This window comes from Capra hircus, chromosome 3, assembly GCF_001704415.2.
Source record: "Capra hircus breed San Clemente chromosome 3, ASM170441v1, whole genome shotgun sequence".
In the NCBI taxonomy this organism is placed as follows: Eukaryota; Metazoa; Chordata; class Mammalia; order Artiodactyla; family Bovidae; genus Capra; species Capra hircus.
The window spans coordinates 29,167,371-29,185,887 of NC_030810.1; the positions used below are offsets into that span (position 1 = coordinate 29,167,371).

General features: G+C 45.6%; 1 protein-coding gene across 2 annotated transcripts in view; it reads left to right on the top strand.

Moving 5' to 3' along the window:
* The window catches only part of MROH7 (maestro heat like repeat family member 7), a 41,093-nt gene continuing 26,762 nt past the window's right edge, over nucleotides 4,187-18,517 (top strand). For both annotated transcript variants that reach the window (XM_018044542.1, XM_018044547.1), the window contains exons 1-6: nucleotides 4,187-4,264; nucleotides 5,074-6,397; nucleotides 14,558-14,631; nucleotides 15,812-15,895; nucleotides 16,796-16,875; nucleotides 17,177-17,306. In XM_018044542.1, coding sequence (XP_017900031.1) covers nucleotides 5,149-6,397; nucleotides 14,558-14,631; nucleotides 15,812-15,895; nucleotides 16,796-16,875; nucleotides 17,177-17,306 — 1,617 coding nt within the window. In that variant the 5' untranslated portion in view covers nucleotides 4,187-4,264; nucleotides 5,074-5,148. The remainder of the gene's footprint in view (nucleotides 4,265-5,073; nucleotides 6,398-14,557; nucleotides 14,632-15,811; nucleotides 15,896-16,795; nucleotides 16,876-17,176; nucleotides 17,307-18,517) is intronic.

Below are 18,517 nucleotides of genomic sequence, written 5' to 3' on the forward strand. Positions count from 1 at the left end.
TCTATATCCTTGCCAACACTTGCTATTTTCCATTTCTTAAAATTATAACCACCATAGTGGGTGTGAAGTGTTCTCTAAATGTTGTTTTGATTTACATTTCCCTAATGACTAAAGTGTTCTATTCAAGTTGTTTGCCCATTTTTTAAATTGGGTTGTTAATCTTTTTGTTGTAAGTTGTAAGATATTGTTAGTTGTTATTCTAGATACTAGATCTAATCAGTCATATGACTTATATATATTCCATGGTATTCTGTAAGTTGTCTTTTCACTTTCTAACAGTGCCTTTTGATACACAAGCTTTTAATTTTGCTCATGTTCAATTTCTCTATTTTTTTCTTGTTTCTTGTGATTTTGGTGTCATATCTAAGAAACCATTGCCAAATCCAAGGTCATGAGGATTTATCCATATATTTTCTTCCAAGAGTTTTACAATTTTAGCTCTTATATTTAGGTCTTTTGTCCATTGTGATTAAAGTTTTATATTTAGTGTGAAAGAGGCCAACTCAATTCTTTTAGGTGTTGATTTCCAGTCATCCCACCACCATTTGTTGAAGAGAATATTTTTTCCCTGTTGAACAGATTTGGCATCCTTGTCAAATATCAGTTGACCATAGATGCATGGACTTATTTCCTGACTCTCAGTTCTATTCCATTAGCCTATGTTTCTATATTTTTGCCAGTACCATACTGTTGAATGCAATTTTAGAGGAAGAACTTTGTGCTCAATTTGGAAAATGGTTTGTTGGGAACGACCCCTATGCATAGGGACCCTTGTTGAGAGGGCAATTCCAAGACAGAGTCTCAAAGCAATGGGAGCCGTACTAGCGTTTAGCAGTGGTTATGGAGATACGCTGGGCTGGAAGAAGCACAAGCTGGAATCAAGATTGCATATCAAGTCACTTCAGATATGCAGATGACACCACCCTTATGGCAGAAAGTGAAGAGGAGCTAAAAAGCCTCTTGATGAAAGTGAAAGAGGACAGTGAAAAAGTTGGCTTCAAGCTCAACATTCAGAAAACGAAGATCATGGCATCTGGTCCCATCACTTCATGGCAAATAGATGGGGAAACAGTGGAAACAGTGTCAGACTTTATTTTTGGGGGCTCCAAAATCACTGCAGATGGTGATTGCAGCCACGAAATTAAAAGACGCTTACTCCTTGGAAGGAAAGTTATGACCAACTTAGATAGCATATTCAAAAGCAGAGACATTACTTTGTCAACAAAGGTCTGCCTAGTCAAGGCTATGGTTTTTCCAGTAGTCATGTATGGATGTGAGAGTTGGACTGTGAAGAAAGCTGAGTGTGGAAGAAGTGATGCTTTTGAACTGTGGTGTTGGAGAAGACTCTTGAGAGTCCCTTGGACTGCAAGGAGATCCAATCAGTCCATTCTGAAGGAGATCAGTCCTGGGTGTTCATTGGAAGGACTGATGCTAAAGCTGAAACTCCAGTACTTTGGACACCTCATGCGAAGAGTTGACTCATTGGAAAAGACTCTGATACTGGGAGGGATTGGGGGCAGGAGGAGAAGGGGACGACAGAGGATGAGATGGCTGGATGGCATCACGGACTTGATGGACATGAGTTTGAGTGAACTCTGGGAGTTGGTGATGGACAGGGAGGCCTGGCGTGCTGCGATTCATGGGGTCGCAAAGAGTGGGGCATGACTGAGAGATTGAACTGAACTGAACTGATGGAGATATGAGAAGATACTTGGGGAGTTTTCGGGAGCCAGAATTAGCAGAACTTGGCAAAATTTGGATTCAGCAAATCAAGAAGAGTATAGTCAAGGATGATATTGTGTCTGGGTGGATTATGGTTCCAGTGCCTTGCAATGTAAGAGAATAAGAGGATCTGATTTGGAGGAATGATGGCAAAGTCTGTTTGGATTTTCTAGAACCGAGGTACAACAATGTCAAACGTGTATACATGCATGCGTGTATACATACTCATACAAGTGCCTGGCACATTTCAGGCCCATACATCTGATAAACATGTTCTCAATGAGGAACTGGAAGATCCACCGATAGTTCCTGTTTCCGAGAGCGCCAGAAACCCTTATCAAGGATCTGGAAGGTTTCATAAAGATGAAGGAGAAAGGATGGGGATCAGCCAATGATTCTCAGTCTCTGATCAGGCTAGGTGGTCTATTGCCACCCTCTGTTCTCCTCAACGGGGGCTCCAGGACCTGGGGGCAAAGGCCAATAAGCAGCTGTATAGTGACCTCCTTTAGTTCCTCTGGGTCCCACCTCAACAACCACCATCTTCCTAATGCACGGTAACCCTTTGGTGGAGGGTAAGATGTGGGCTGCCTACCTAGGCTCTGAAGACTCACCTGTGTGTTGCAGGGTGGAGGAGGAGGATTGAGGAAATAGAAGAAAGTGAAGGAGATCTGCTCTTTTCTTCTGGATAAAGGAGGGTCAGCCTGGTTTGAGACCCATGGCTTTTTGCCCATTGACCCAGTATTATGCATTTATTGTGCCAGAGAAGTAGAGCTTATGTTCTTTCACAGGTTAAACCAGGTAGGCCTTCCAAAATCCTACTGACTGCACCATAGGCTATACCTGACTCACATTTTTTCCAGGTTGAAAATGCCTCCTTTTGATAAATATGATGTGTGTTTGTGTGTGTATGTATGTGTACAGAGAGGAGAATACGGGAGGGATGATCCAGGGTATTTTGGAGCCTTGAGGCTTTTTATCATTTTGAGGCTCCTGTTTAAGTAGAAGACAAAATTATGAATACAAAATTATGTACAGGCCCTTTGGAAAAGAATTGCATGAGCAAGGAGCCTTGAAATTTTAAATTTCATTAGCTTCAGGGTAAAATCACCTCTGGTGCTGATGGTAGGTGAAACTTCCTTCCTCTGAGGCAAGTTACAAAGCTCTGAATAAACTGCTGGCTTGCGGGGTGAAGGAAGGTCCCACTGGGCTCCAAGGACCTTACTCTGCTTGTAATGCCTCACGGAGAGTAACAGAATGAGTAACTAATTTAGAGAAGACCTTCAGTGGGCCAAGTGGGCTCCATGCCAGACGCTGAGACTTTGACCACCCTGGGTGGCAGGCTTTATGCTCCCCATATTAGAGACGAGGAGGATGGGGGGGGGGAGTGTCTCTTGCCCAAGTTTACTGACACTATTAGGAGGATGAGCTGGGATTTGAACCCAGGACGACATGACTATGAATCTATATTTTTTTCAAAGCCAAGCCATAAGGTGCACAGTATGTACGGTATGAGTAAATGACTTAGTGAGTGAGTTGGTGCATGAATGAATAAGAAATGAATACATGAGGAAGTGAGCTAGTGACAGAATGGAAGAATGAATGAAGAAGAGATAAAAGCATGAAATAACAAGCGCATTTATTGCACATTTCCTGTGTGCCAGGTGCTGTGCTAGACTCCTTTTTATTTTATTTATTTATTGTAACGTTCAGCTTCACTGGGTCTTTGTGGCTGCACGAGGGCGTTCTCTAGTTGTGGCGAACAGGCACTATGTTCTAACTGCAGTGTGCGAGGCCCTCATTGTGGTAGCTTCTCTTGCTGCGGAGCTCGGGCCCTAGGGTGGGCGGGAGTGCTAGACTCTTATGGATCTTGTGGTTTAGCGAGGAAACCAGATATTGTGTGCCAAGAAAGGAGAAGTGGACAAAATGCCCTGGGAACTTACAGGTGGACCTCACCTGTCTGGGGGACCTGGAAGGCTTGTAGCATATAAGCTGAAATCTGAAGGGGTGAAGCTGTAGGTGTTAGCTAGGGAAAATGACTCAGCCTGTGGAGGGCCAGACTTAACCTGGACGTGTGACTGTGTAGAAACTCAAAGAAGTTGAGGGATGTTGGAATGAGGCGGTGCAGAGGCAGAGGGAGTTATGAAGGGGCAAGAAGGGTGAAAAAGGACTTGGGGCCAGATGCAGAAAGGCCTTTTAGGTCCCATTATGGATTTGGGATGCTGTCCTGAAGACAGTGGGAAGTCATGGAGGGTAGGCAGTTAGGTGGCATAAAGAGGAGGTCTTGGCTTCCCTGAGAGCCCGTGGGCTGACCTTCCTCCCCTTGACCTCCCCTTCCTTAAGCATACAATGGAGTAAGCATATTTAACTTCTGGGACTCTGTGTGTATGTGTGTGTGCACGCAGGGGATTTTGTTAGCAGAAGTGTGTGCCTGGCCTTTAGACTTTGCTCAGTAAGTACCAAAAAAGCCACTCTTGCCTGACTTGGTCTTCTTTCGCCTCTCCTCACAGGGCCCCACTCCTGCTTAAGAACACCAAGCATGCAGGTGAGCTGTCCCCACGATTCCCACAGGGAGGGTGGCCCAGGCGTGGGGGTGGGGTAGGGTAAGGTGGGAGAGTTTCCTCCTTTGTCTAGTCTTTCTGGGGTGGGATGGGGGTTGGGGGACTTGGGGAGTTCACCCAGCAGTGAGATTGCTGGGCTGAGACGGGCTCTGCTTTGGATGATATCCTCAGGTTCTCCTCCATTTAGTCTGCCTCACCCAGAGCAAACTGTTAAGGGCAGTGGGCATCTCTGCCAAGGCGCCTTTGGGCATCTAGTGCCACAGTCATTCAAAGAGTAGTTCTAGCAACTTAGGGGTTGGCTGGAAGTAGTGAAGAAGGAGACTTCCCCTTCTCCCTTTCTACCTTAAGGTGGGAGAGGCTCCTCATTTGTCTAGTATTCCTGGACTTCCTACTGCGGATCTAGTATTACGTTAGGTGCTGGGGATGCCCCAGGGACTAAGATGTGCGTAGTTCTTGCCAGTGTCCCCACTCATCTCCAGCAGGGGCTGGATCACTAAACAAGTCATTGGAATAAAGTGCCGTGTATCATTTGCTTGGAGGAGTAGGATCAGCGAGGAGAGTAGGGGGAGGTTCCAGGCCAGGGAAACTACATTTAAGGACTGTGAGCTGAAAGGGAGCGGGGTGTGGTCAAAGAAGGAAATGCAGGGGATGAGGCTGGAGCTGAGAGAGCTGGGGGAGAGCCATGTAGGACGGAGCTGGACAGGTGGGCTGGGCGTGGTCATGGAGGTCATCCATGGGGAGCCGTGGAAAGGTTTCAATAGGTGAGGCTGAACTTGCCTTTTCTGTCTCTCAGGAGCACTGCAGGGAGCTCGACAGTCAGCTATCGGACAGAAGTGGGCAGTGGCACTGATAGACCTCCAGACCGGGCATGGCCTTGGGTCCAGGGGCTAGTCTGGTCCTCTGTGAAGATGCGAACATGACACCCAATCTCAGCTCCACTGAGGCCCCCGGTTTAGGCTCTGGCATCATCTCTGGGCCCAGCCTGGACACGGACCTTGTTGCTGTCTTGAATCCATCCCTGAGTCCTGGCTCTTGTTCCATCCCTGGCGTGGCTCTTGTTCCAAACCTTAATCCAACTCTGATTCCGGTCTTAGAGGAGGCCCCTGGCCTGGAGTCTGATGACACCCCCAGACCTGATGACAGCAGGTCCACGACTCCAGGTTCCCTCCAGATCACTGTTGCCCACTCTGCTGAAGCCCTGGCTTTGGATTCCAATCACCTCTCAAGGCTTAACTCACAGGGGACCCTAAGTCCAGCCTCAAACCTCATTCTGAGCCCCCACTCTATGGAGGCCCAGGGTATGAGCTCGGGGAGCCACACTGGTCCAAATTCGGAGGAGGCTGTCAACTCCCTCTCAAGCAATCTTTTTGATTTGGGTCAGAGCAACTCCAATCCTTCCAGGCCTGAGACAAACCCATTTATAAGGCCGTATTCCAAAGACTCTCTTGTTCTGGGCCACAGCATCTCCAGGCCAGGCTCAAAAACTCTCCTTACTCCAGCCTCAACCCCTTCTCTGGATCCTGACTCCAATCAGCTGCTCGGCATGGGCTCAGGGAACATATCCAAGCTGGACCTGAACGCGGCTTCAGGTTCTCCTGAATCCCTTATGCCAGACACGAACGAGACCATCACTTTGGTTTCACATAACATCTCTGGGTCTGTTTCAAAAAGAGCCTTTGGTGCAGCCTGGAACACAAGTTCCAAGGGAACCATCAGCGTGGCTTCAAATGGCAACCCCAAGTCTGATTTGAACATGACCGTCACTCAGGCTTCATGCTTGACCCTGGTTCCTGTTTCCAACGACGTTGTCAGCCTTCACTCCAGCACCCATGGACCCACCTCCACCATTTCGCCACCCTCATGCATGACCCTGATCCTGGGCTCCAAGGAGACTCTGAGCCTGGGTTCCAGCCTCATCTTCAGCGACACCTCCACCCTGACGCTGAGCAGCCAGCAGGGGTGTTCCGAAGACAGCAGTGTCCACACCATGCCTCTGGAGGGGACTCTGGGGAGCTGGAGTGAGATGGCTAGTGTGGAGGTGTGCCAGTTCACCCTGGGGCTCCCCACCGGCGACAGCACGAATAAGGACTCCACGGCCTTCCAGAGCATCCCTCAGGGTGAGTAAGGCCAGAGTGCCAGCCCCAGAGAGGACACCGACCTGGAAGAACTCTCTTCAGATTTGCAGGGCAGGGAGGGAAGAGGAGAGGGGAAAGGAAGGACCCAGCATGTAATGGGTAACACACAATACATTAATTATACACCAGAGATCTAGTGCTCAGCCCCTGCTTGCTGTGTGACTTGGGACGAGTTACTTAATCTCTCTGAGCTCCAGTTTTCTTAACTGTAATATAATATTCCATATAATTATACTTTCATTCTGTACAAATTACGAGTCATCTAACTTTACCTTCTTTTCTTTCTTGATGAATTTCAGGTCTGGCTTCTCAGGTCAGAGTTTGACCAGTGGAGCAAGCAGGCTTGAGTTTTTGAGGTTCCCACCTAAGTGAAGCCTTGGGGTCCTGTCTGGAACCCGTGACTCACTTCTAATGTGCAAGAGTTCTATAAATGAATCCATCAGTTTTTGATGTTGTAAAGATCTTTTCCCAGTTATTTATATCTCCAAATATTTTTATTTGCTCATTTACCAATACCACGTTGCAATTTTAAAAAATAACCACGGCTTTACAGATATGCATTCATATCTGAGAGATCCCTCTTTAAAGTTCTTAAAATTATTCCAAGGACAACAGCCTCCACACCATGCCCTAGAGGCTATTCAAAAACCCTCATTCTTCCGTATACATTTTAAAATACGTTTGTCTAGGTCCTCAAAAAAATCTCTCTGGCATGTTTGTTGGAACGTTATTAATATATCCACCTGTTCAAGTGAAATGGAGTGAAATTGGGGTTCAACTTCATCCCTTTCCTTGTGGAGTCCAGTTATTATTGTAATCTAATTCATATACTGTACAATTTACCCATTTAAAGTACACAATTCAATGGCTCTTGGTATATTACATGATAAATCTTTTAAAAAATCATCGTAAAATATATATAACATAAATCTGCCATTTCAAACATTTTTGAGCGTTTAATTCAGTGGCACTAGTCACCTCACAATATTGTGTAAAGTTACCACTGTCTGTCATCCCAAATGACTTCCCCGGTGGCTCAGACGATAAAGCGTCTGCCTACGACGCAGGAGACCCAGGTTCAATTCCTGGTGGGGAAGATCCCCTGGAGAAAGAAATGGCACCCCACTCCAGTACTCTCGCCTGGAAAATCCCATGGACGGAGGAGTCTGGTGGGCTACAGTCCGTGGGGTCGCAAAGAGTCGGACACGTCATCCCAAACAGAAGGTCTTACCATAAAGTAGTAAGTCCCTATTCCTCTCTCCCCAGTCCCACATGAACTCTAACCTGCTGTCTGTCTATGAATTTGCCTACTCTAGGTAACTCATGAGATGGAATCACAAGTTTGTTCTTTTGTATATGGTTTACTTAGCATAACGTTCATCTATGTTGTAACATGAATCAGTACTTCACTCCTTTTGGTGGTTGGATAGTATTCCAATGAATGTACTACATTTTATTTGTCCATGGACGAATATTTGGCTATGATGAATAATGCTGCTATACACATCAGCTCAAAAATCTCTGAATCTTTGCTTTCAGTTCCTTTAGAAATATACCTAGGAGTAAAACTGCTGAATCGTATGGTAATTCTTGTTTAGCTTTCTGAGGAAATGCTAAATTATTTCCCATGCCAGCTATACCATTTTGCATTCCCTCCAACAATGTACAGAGGTTATAATGTACAAGGGTTTCTATTGCTGCACTGCTATCTCTCCTTGCCAGCACTTTTTATTTTTATTTTTTTTAGAAAACATTTTTATAATAGCCATCCTAAAGAGTGTGAAGTAATATTTCAATTGTGATTTTGATTTGCATTTCCCTAATGACTAATAAATGATGTTGAACATTTTTTTAGTATGCCTATTGGACATTTGTATAATGTCTTTTGCCTATTTTCAAATTTTGTTGTTTTATTTTTAATTTTGCGGCCATGCTACACAGCATGTGGGATCTTAGTTCTCTGACCAGGGATCAAACTCATGCCTCCTGCGTTTGAAGCATGGAGTCAAGATACACCAGGGAAGCCCCCAGATTTAGTCGTTTTTTGTTGTTGAGTTTAGGAGTTCTTTATATATTCTGAACATTAATTCCTTATCAGATACACAATTGGTAAATATTGGCACCCGTTCTGTGAGTTGTCTTTTCATTCCCTTGACATTGTCCTTTGATGCACAAGCGATTAATTTGATGAGAATCAATTCGTCTACTCTTTTACTGTCTGTTACCTTGGTGTTATGTTTAAGAAATTCTTGCCTTTGGTTATGCTCCAATACAAAAGAAAACGTTCTTTTAGAAAACGATTTCTTCCCTAAAGCACTTAAAACAAACAACATGTAAAAAAGAAAAGAATTGTATTTTTTTGAGCTGAATAAAATGGAATAATTCTGTAGTCTGAAAAATAAGAGAAATTATTGCCATATCCAGCGTCATGAAGATTTCTCCCTATATTCTCTTCTAAGAGTTTTATAGTTTTAGCTTTTAAGTGTAATCTTTGAGTTAATTTTTGTGTACAATGTGAGGAAGGGGTCCAACGTCATTCTTTTGCACGCGGATATCTAGTTTTTCTAGCACTACATATTGAAAAGAGCATTCTTTTTCCACTGAAAGGTCTTGGTACCTTTGTCAAAAATCAGTTGACCATATATATGAGGATTTATTTCTATTTTATTCCATTGGTCTTTATGTCTGTCCTTATGCCAGCAACACACTGTCTGGTTTCTACAGCTTTGTAGTAAGTTTGAAAGGAGGAAACAGGAGTCTACCAAGTTTGTTCTTTTTCAAGATTGTTTTGGCTATTTAGGATCAATCTTTGTTTTTTAGTAGGATAATTTTATCTGTTTGCATTTTTAAAGACAATGTATTTTCAAACTGTATTTGTCTTTTAAAAAGTTTTCCAAGATATATAACATGTATCAGTAAAATACGTAAAGTGCACTACTAATCTTAAGTGTACAGCTTGATGAATATTTGCATACATAAACACACTGGTAACTGCCACCCAGATCAAGACCCAGATCTTTATTGGCATCCCAGAACCTTCCCTTGTGATCCTTTCCAATCAATTCCCCTTCTTCTGGGGTTGTTCGCTGTTCAGTTGCTAAGTCATGGACTGCAGCATGCCAGGCTTCCCTGTCCTTCACTATCTCCCAGAGTTTGCTCAGATTCATGTCCATTGAGTCAGTGATACTATCTAACATCTCATTCTCTGCCATCCCCTTCTCCTTTTGCCTTCAGTCTTTCCCAGCATCAAAGTCTTTTCCAATGAGTTGGCTCTTCGGGTAGGGTTTTTCAGTCTTGCACTACTGATATTTTGTGTTAGACAGATCTTCGTTGTGTGGGTGTGGGTGTATGGGGGCTGTTCTACACATCGTAAGATGCATCCCTAGGCTCTGCAGGAGATACTAATAGGGACATCCTCCCACACAAGTTGTGACAGCAAAGGATGTCTCCAGACATTGCCAAATGGCAAATAGGGGTCAAGATTGCTCTCAGTTGTCAACAGCTACAGAAGGAACAATTCTTCAGATTTGTATCACCATAGACTAGTTTTGCCTGTTTTTTTTTTTTTTTAACTTTCTATCGATAACTACTCTTGTTTATACTGTTCTGATTCTGGCTTCTTTAGCCCAACATTATGTCTAGTGGATTCATCCACAGTTGCATGTATCACAGCTGATTCTTATTATTGTTCTGTAGTATTCTATTTTATGAACTTACCACAATTTGTTGATTCATTCTGATGGACATTGGAATTTTTCTACTTTTTGGATAATATGAATAAAGTTACTTTGAACCCTTTTGTACATGTTAGTGCAAAGATACTCTTTTTCACCTAGAAGAGGAATTTCTGGGTCATAGCAAAACACATGTCCAGCTTTAATAGATACTGCAAAATTTTCAAAGTGGTTGGATTAATTTACCCTCTCACATGTGAGACTTCCAGTTGCTCAACATCCTCACAGACATTTGGTAGTCAGTTTTTAAAATTTTAGCCATTCTGCTGCTGCTACTGCTGCTAAGTCGCTTCAGTCGTATCCGACTCTGTGTGACCCCATAGACAGCAGCCCATCAGGCTCCCTGTCCCTGGGATTCTCCAGGCAAGAATACTGGAGTGGGTTGCCATTTCCTTCTCTGATGCATGAAAGTGTGGGTATCTAATGCCATTTCCATGTGGTTTTCAATGGCATTTTTTGATGATTACTGATGTTAAGCATCTTTCAATATGATTATTGTCAATTTGTATATCCTTTATAATGAAGTGCCTGTTCAAGTCTTCTGTTCATTTAAAAAATTTGTGTTGTCTTTTTCTTACTGGTTTGTGGAAGTTCTTTATGTAATCCTGATATGTGTATGCAAAGGTTATGAAAATAGTGTTATATTTTCCTCCATAAGTTTTACCATTTTGTCTTTCACATTAAATTTATAATGCATTGTGCATTAATTTTGGGTAACAGTTTGAGAGAGGAATTTAAAAGGCTCATTTTCCCCCCATGTGAATATCTAATTGCTCTGGACCATTTATTGAAAAAACACATAATCTCCCCCACTGAATTGTAGTGTCACCTTGAGGTAAATCAAGTGACTGTGTACGTGTCGGTTTATTTCTGGACTCTTTCTATTCCTTCGTTTGTCATCCTTAACCATTGCCTTTAATTACCGTGATTTAGAGTAAGTCTTTATATTTAGTAGTGAGACTCCTCCACTTTGTCGGGATTGCCTATTCTAGGTGCTTTACTTTTCCATTTTAATTCTAGAAACAGCTTGTCAATTTCCATAAAACTAAATAAAAATCTGTTAGATTTTCACTGGAATGTCATTGAATCTACAAATCAATTTATGTAGCATTGTTTCTGGGGCTTCCCTATGGCTCAGTGGTATAGAATCCACTTGCCAATGCAGGAGACGTGAGTTGGATTCCTGATCTGGGAAGATCCCACATGCTTCAGAGCAACCAAGCCTGTGCATCACAACTATTGAGCCTGTCTCTAGAGCCGGGGAGCCGCACCTGCTGAGCTCAGCTGCTACAACTACTGAAGCCCGAGCTCCCAGCAGAGCCTGAGCTCAGCAAGAAGAGAAGCCATCGCAGTGAGGACCGTGCACCGCAGCCAGAGAGTAGCTCCTGCTCGCCACAACCAGAGAAAGGCCCACGCAGCCACAGAGACCCGGCACAGCCAAAAGCAAACAAACAGAAAGTGAAAGGGCATCCAGATCAGAAAAGTGAATTAGGTAATACTGTTTCCAACCCGCAGTTCATTCATATCTAATACAATTATGCAGAGTTAAAATTTAAAAAATTTTTAATTGGCCTATAGTTGACCAGCAATTGTATCCTTTGTTTTGCTTGCTCTATATTTCTTTTTTTCTCCTTTTTTGGTTTTTGGGTTGCTTTTCCTCCCTCTTTTCTTCCTTATTTGTGTGGAAGTTATATACTGTTTAAAGTCTGTTACTGATTCTCTAGAAGCTACAATGTGTATATTTAATTAATCACAACGTCCAAACTAGTCAATGCATTTATTTTCCTCCCAGATGATTTAAACGAGTTAACCTCATTTAACGCCTCCTCTCCCATCTATATGCTCCCCTGGTAATGTATGTTAATTTTATCTTTTCTTTTTCTTAACTCTACGAACTTTATGTAGTTAATGTTCTTATATTTACCCAAATATTAACCTCTTTTTTTTTTTTTTTCGTTTGCTTGTTGCATCTCAGACCTTCATCTGGGATTAATTTCCTTTTGGCTGAAGTATACCCTTCTGCTTTAGTGAGCTCTGCTGATGCAAACTCTTTCCATTTTTACTGAAAATGCCTCTATTTATCCATCATTCTTTTAAAAATTTGAAATAATAAAAAACTTGCAGAAAAGTTGAAAGTATGGTATAAAATGTTTTTCTGAATTGATAAGTTGCTAAATGATACCCTATCAATCTTGAATTTGTATGTGTTTCTTATAAAAAAGGATAAAGATTAACTATCAAAATCAGGAAATTAACACTGATACACTGCTACCATCCAGTCCTTAGGCTCCATTCAAATGTCACCAATTGTCCCGGAAGTGTCCTTTATTAAAAAAGGGTCCAGGTCAGACTCACTTACTGCCCTTTTCTGTCTCGTCTGTTTTGTTTCCCTCAGCCATCAGATCTTCCTTGACTGTCACGCCCCTGATACTCTGGAAGATCATAGGCCAGCTGTTTTATAAGATTTGCCTAATTGGGGCTTGTCGGGTGTTTTCTCATGGTCGGAGTCACGTCATGCATCTTTGGTGGGAATAGCGTAGACATGATGCTGGGTCTTTCTCACTGCATTCTATCTGGTGGTGAATGGTTTTGATTTGCTCCATTACTGGTGATGCTCACTTTGATCACTCGAGCTCAATGGCTGCCAAGGTTTTCCACTGTAAAGTCATTATTCACCCCTTTGTCATAAATATGCAAAAAATACTAGAGAGATCTTTTGAAACTATGTAAATATCCTATTTCTCATCAAACTTTCAATTTAGTTATTTCTTTTTTCATATTAGCATGGACTTTTCATTTCTTAGTTTACTCGATAGACTATAATCTGTTGTTACCATCATTTATTGCGATACTGAAGCTTTCCCCGTTTGACCAAGGAGTACTCTTTGAGCAAGCTTTTATGTTTTTTTTGACATATCCTCACAATTTCTTGGGCTCATTTCCTTGTTTTCTGGTAGAAGTTGTCTCAGACTCACCTGCACTTTCTCTGCCCGAGTCCTAGAATCACCTGATTCTCCTAGGAGCCTTGTTTCCTTTAGTGGAAAAGGTGCTTAGAAGAAGCCAGGGTTTTAGTGCTAGCTGTATTCACTACCACTGTGATGTCTCTGCTGCTCACTGTTGACTCCATCCTCCAGTAGCCGCCGATGTTGGGGGCCAAGATGTCCCAGGGTCTCTCTCCTTGGGCTTCGCCTCATTGCCTTAAGTCAAGGACTCTATGGGCCCTGCTCAGCCAAGTGCCCACACATGGACCAATCACTGTGGCTGGGGGCATGGGAATCTCTTACTGAGCAAGCATGGTTTCCAGATCCACCTTTATTCATTTGTGTGTTTATTGACGTCTAGTTGATTTATTGGAGAAGGCAATGGCAGCCCACTCCAGTACTCTTGCCTGGAAAATCCCATGGACGGAGGAGCCTGGTGGGCTGCAGTCCATGGGGTCCCGGAGAGTTGGACACGACTGAGCGACTTCACTTTCACTTTTCACTTTCATGCATTGGAGAAGGAAATGGCAACCCACTCCAGTGTTCTTGCCTGGAGAATCCCAGGGACGGGGGAGCCTGGTGGGCTGCCATCTATGGGGTCGCACAGAGTCGGACACGACTGAAGTGACTTAGCAGCAGTTGATTATAATATTATACTGATTTCAAGAGTAAAGCCCATCCTTATTTGAAGAGAGGTGATAGGTGGGCCTCGTAGCTTCACCTACCTATATGAAATGAATAGCCTGCAGGGAAGACAGAGGCTTTGCCACCAGAAGAAAGATGAGGAATTGTGGGGCTAACAAAATAGCAATTATCTATTAGGTTGGCCGAAAGGTTCATTCAGGTTTTTTCATGAGATGTTATGGGAAAAGCTGAATGAACTTTTAGCCAACCAATACTATAACAAGTAAGAATTTAACTATAAAGTGTGGTAACAACCAAGAGAAGAGAACCGAAAGATGCACAGCAGGATCACAGTGGGCCCGCTGTTACTCTGAAGGTCAGGGGAGGCCGCTCTGAGGAGTGGCAGGCAAGCGGACCTTGTCCTCTACCTGGGCAAGGGGGTGCGACAGTGCAGAGGCCCAGGCAGAGGACAAGAGCTGTGCAAAGGCCTGGCAGCAAAGCCTGCTGGGCCTGGAAGGAGGCCAGCGTGGTGGGAGCATGGTGAGTGAGGGGAGAGTAGAGGAAAGTGAGCTGCAGAGGTGGGCAGGCGAGACTGACCTGGCAGGGCCTTGAAGGCACTAATAAGGATGCGAGCCTTATGTCTGGGACACGGGGTGCCCCTGAAGGGTTTTAGGGATAGGGGCTCAGTCTGGCTGCTGGGGAAGTAAAGCTTGGAGGAGTCCCATGGGGAAGGGGAGATGGGATTCTGCTGCACTGTATCTTTACTCTCCCTCTTCTTTCCCCAATGGAACTGTGACATGCAGGAGCCTTCGATGAAGCAGCCTCATGCCTGGTGGAGGCGCCAGGGCAGAGAGATGATCGCGGCAAAGCGGCTCTGGTATGCTTCCTGCCAAACCACCTCCTGCCACCGTTTCCTGGGATGCCCTTTCCCTCCACCTCCCGCTCCCCACTCAGCATTTCTCTCTTCTCTGCCAGATTCTTCTCTGCTCTATGGCCTTATTAGTTTATCTCATTTCTTGCCAGTCTCTCGCACTGGAATTCATTCTCCACAAATCAGGTAGTTTTGTCTGTCTGATTCTCAGCAGTATTCCTAGAATCTAGAGCAGTGCCTGGCACATCCTAAGTGCTTGATAACAGTTGGTTTTTGTTTTTTGTTTTTTTTAAACAACTGAATGAATTATGAAGGTCTATAAAAGGGGAATGACCCTTTTCAGGACACAGGCCCAGCCCGGGTCTTGGCCACGCAGCAGGCCTTGGGAGGCCAGAGAAAGCCAGCATCTTCAGGATTTGGTGAGGGCCAGTGGGAGAAGACTGGACAGGCTGGTAGTGAGTGTAACACACGGAATGTGGGGGAGCCTAGTTGACGTCTAGAGTCTAGAAGCAGGGCGCCTGCCCAGGCCAGGCCGTACCACCTGTCTTCTTGCCAGGTGGAATGGGAAATAACTTGTAGCATCTTTAAACTACCGTACTGCCCATCAGATACACTTGTTTTGCTTTCTTTACAATACATTTTGTCTCTTTCATGTTTTTTTTTCTTCTTCTACCTTAAGATAAAGAGAACTAATAGATTAATGGGACATTAATTAATGGGACATTTGTATTGGCATTCCCTCTCGATAGCAGAATGCGTTAATCCGACTAGTGGGTATCCTTACAAAGGGTAGATGCTAGAAGGCCCTCACGAGGTATCACTAACGATGACATTTCAACTTGAGGTGTTGGAACCCTTTCTGTTCCACCAGTGCCTGCCTCTTCTCCCTTAGTTGACAGGTGCTTTGCAATCTGAATCTGATATCTGGTCTTCCCCCAAATCTGACCTACAGGGATTATCCTCAACCTGCTGCTACCACCATCTTCTCATATCTTTACACCCCCCACCCACCCCAAGTTCCCTTGAGGTTTCTCACTTCTCTTGAGCTGATGCTGGGGGCTGGCAGCTGGGGAGGAACAGGCAGCTTGACTGCAGGTGGCAGGTGCAAAGACAGGTGTAAGGGCAGCCCCAGGGCTGGGCTCCATGTGGCTCTCACCCTGTGGTTTTGCCCTCTACTGCCCCTGAGGTCGGGAGTGCCCTCAGCCTCCAGAAGAGCCAGAATGTGCTGGACAAGGAAGAAGAGAAGAAGACCCTGATAAAGAAGATGATGGTGCGCAAGTAGCTTGAGGGTCTGTGGCATCAGGGTGGGGAGGGGGCAGAAGTCCTGAGCCCACGCACTGATGAGGTGGGGTTGGGGTGGGGTGGGCAGAGGACATCAAGGCACAGATACTTGGGCCTTGGTCTCAGCTCCACCCTGAACTGCCCCCCCACCTACCTTGAGGGAGCTTGGCCAAGTCACTTCCCTTCTCTAAGTCTCACTCTTAATACCTCACAAGTGACTGATAAAAAAACCTGTGTCAATGGAGGACACAACCCAAAGGTTATTTCACTGTAAAATCTTAGCTCCCCGGGAACAGTCATTATGTTATTTCCCCACATAGTTCCTCTGATAGGGGAACTTCCGAAGGAACTTTCTTTTTTTCTGCTAAATGCAGTCACTTCTCAGTTATCCACCGGAGTGTCTGGGCTGGGACAGCCACTGAAGTTTCCAGAATTATATCAATAGTTAGCTATAAAGAGAGAAAAAAACCCTGTGGCTCTGATACTTTCATTTAATTAACATTAACTGAGCACCTACTGGGTGTTGGTGCTAGATCAAAAGTGAGAACTAACTGGAAGGACATTTTAAAGGAACTCAACTGGACCACTTTCAAGGGTCAGGCATAGTGTTTGGGGGCTGCTCCGTGGTTTAGACTTTCCTACCTCAGGGCTGCTGAAACAGTTCTTGCTGAGCCCTGCGTGTGTGCAGCGCGTCAGGCCCGTTTTGCAGACCTTGAACTGCGGCCTCTGGACCGGGTTAGAGCAGTCAGCTGGCTCCCTCCACTGGAGGCCAGGCAGGGAGTGAGCCGGCCCAGGCTGAAGAGTGGCCCCATTCCCTGAGGAGTGGCTGCGGCATTGGCGGTCTGTGGTGGCCTGCCCCCTCATTGACACCTCCGTGTCCCCCATCCAGAAGTGGATCCAGGAGGAGCCGCTGGATTCTCTCACGAGTTCCGTCCGCCAGCAGGCCATGGAGACCCTGACCCAGCTGAGGTGACCTCGGCCCCTTTCCCAACCCTCAGCCCCTTTCCCAACCCTCAGGCTCTGCCTGTATCTTCAGAGGCCTCCCTGCTGTGCGTGGCCCTTTCCTAGTCCCGGAGCTTTCGCCTTCCCCTTGCCCAGGCCCTGCCGGGGCTATCTGACTTGTACCCCACCACCCTCCTCCTCCTCACCTCATTTTGCCCTTCTGTGGATCTGAATCTCAGCCCTTGTCCCAGCCCTGCACCTTTCACTTCCAGCCTGCAGCCTCAGGTGCCCCCTCACTCCATGCCCTCACTTTCTGTCTCTTCCCCAGTCATTCCCAGCCTGTCCTGGGTTTGCAGGAACGGTCGGAGCTGGTGAACACATGCGTGAAGAGTGTGTTCTCCCTGCCCACCGTGCAGGCCATGCAGGAGAAAGACCAGGCCAAGGCAGATGCCTTACAGGTGAGGCAGGGCCCTCCCAAGCAGGGCCTTGGGGCTGACTGGTGTCCTCAGAGGGAGGCACGTCCCTGGACTCCCAGCAGGAGAGGAAGGGCATTATGAGAGGTAGATTGGAATCTTCAATCTCCTACTTAAGCGGCTTGGGCAATTCACCTCCCCTTTCCTGGCCCGAGCAAGCACTTGATAAATATTTGGTGAATGAGTGAGTCTGTGGAATAAAGGATCCCTCATCTGAAGCATTGCCCACGTTGGGCTCTGCCCCATGAGAAGGATGTGGGCAGATGTTGGCACGGCTCAGGAGGTGGCCAGGATTAGGAAGAAAAGGCCTGAGGATTGGGCAAGTTTGTATTGAGGCCTGGAAGTAGAACCTCAAGGGGCTCTCATGAGCACCTTCAACCCCCTGCAGGATGGCCCCTGGAAGAGTGATCAGAGGAGACCCTTCATGTGGAATGGGGTCAGTGGGGGAGGTTAGGGAGAGATATTTCGGCTCTGAGTGAGCCACAGGCTTACATCCTTTTATCCAGCAAATTTTAACTAATACCTGATCCAGAAGTACAGGGCTGAGATACTGTAGGGCTGAGGGGCAGATTATCAAAATATCATACAAATAAATGCAGAATTACAACAGTACTTGGTGCAAGCAAGAAGTACATGATACTATTAAGAGCCTGAAATGGAGGGAACCTGACCGTGTTGGGGTTCTGAGGTCGTGATGCTAGAGGCGAGAGGTTTAGAAGAGTTAACTAGCTGAAGAGGGTGGCCGAAGGAAGAGCGAGAGGCCGAGGGAATGGCCTGTGCAGCAGCCTGAGGACGGAGAGAACGTGATGACTGCAAGGATGATAAGAAGGCAGAGTGGCTGGAGTCCAGAGGCTGAGGTGAGAGCAGTTGGAGCCAGACCAGCCGCAGCGTGATGGCTCTGAGTCTTGGAGGTGAAGCACTTGAGAGGAGACTCAAAGGGGAGGCAGGGATGGGTATGAAGAGAGCCTGCAGCCTTCTTGTAGTACCAGGCCAGGCCAGCAGAGGTCAGTGCTGCACAGTGATGGACTGCAGACGGGCAGGTAGGAGGAGGGAGTTGGTGAGCAAGGCTTCCTTGGTGGTTGTGGTGTAAGCCTGGTGTGCTCAGACTCAGGAAGCCTGGACAAAGACGACCTTGAAGGAAGATGTGGAGATGATGGGAAGAAGAGAGGCAGGGAGAGAGGGCCTCAAAGACACCC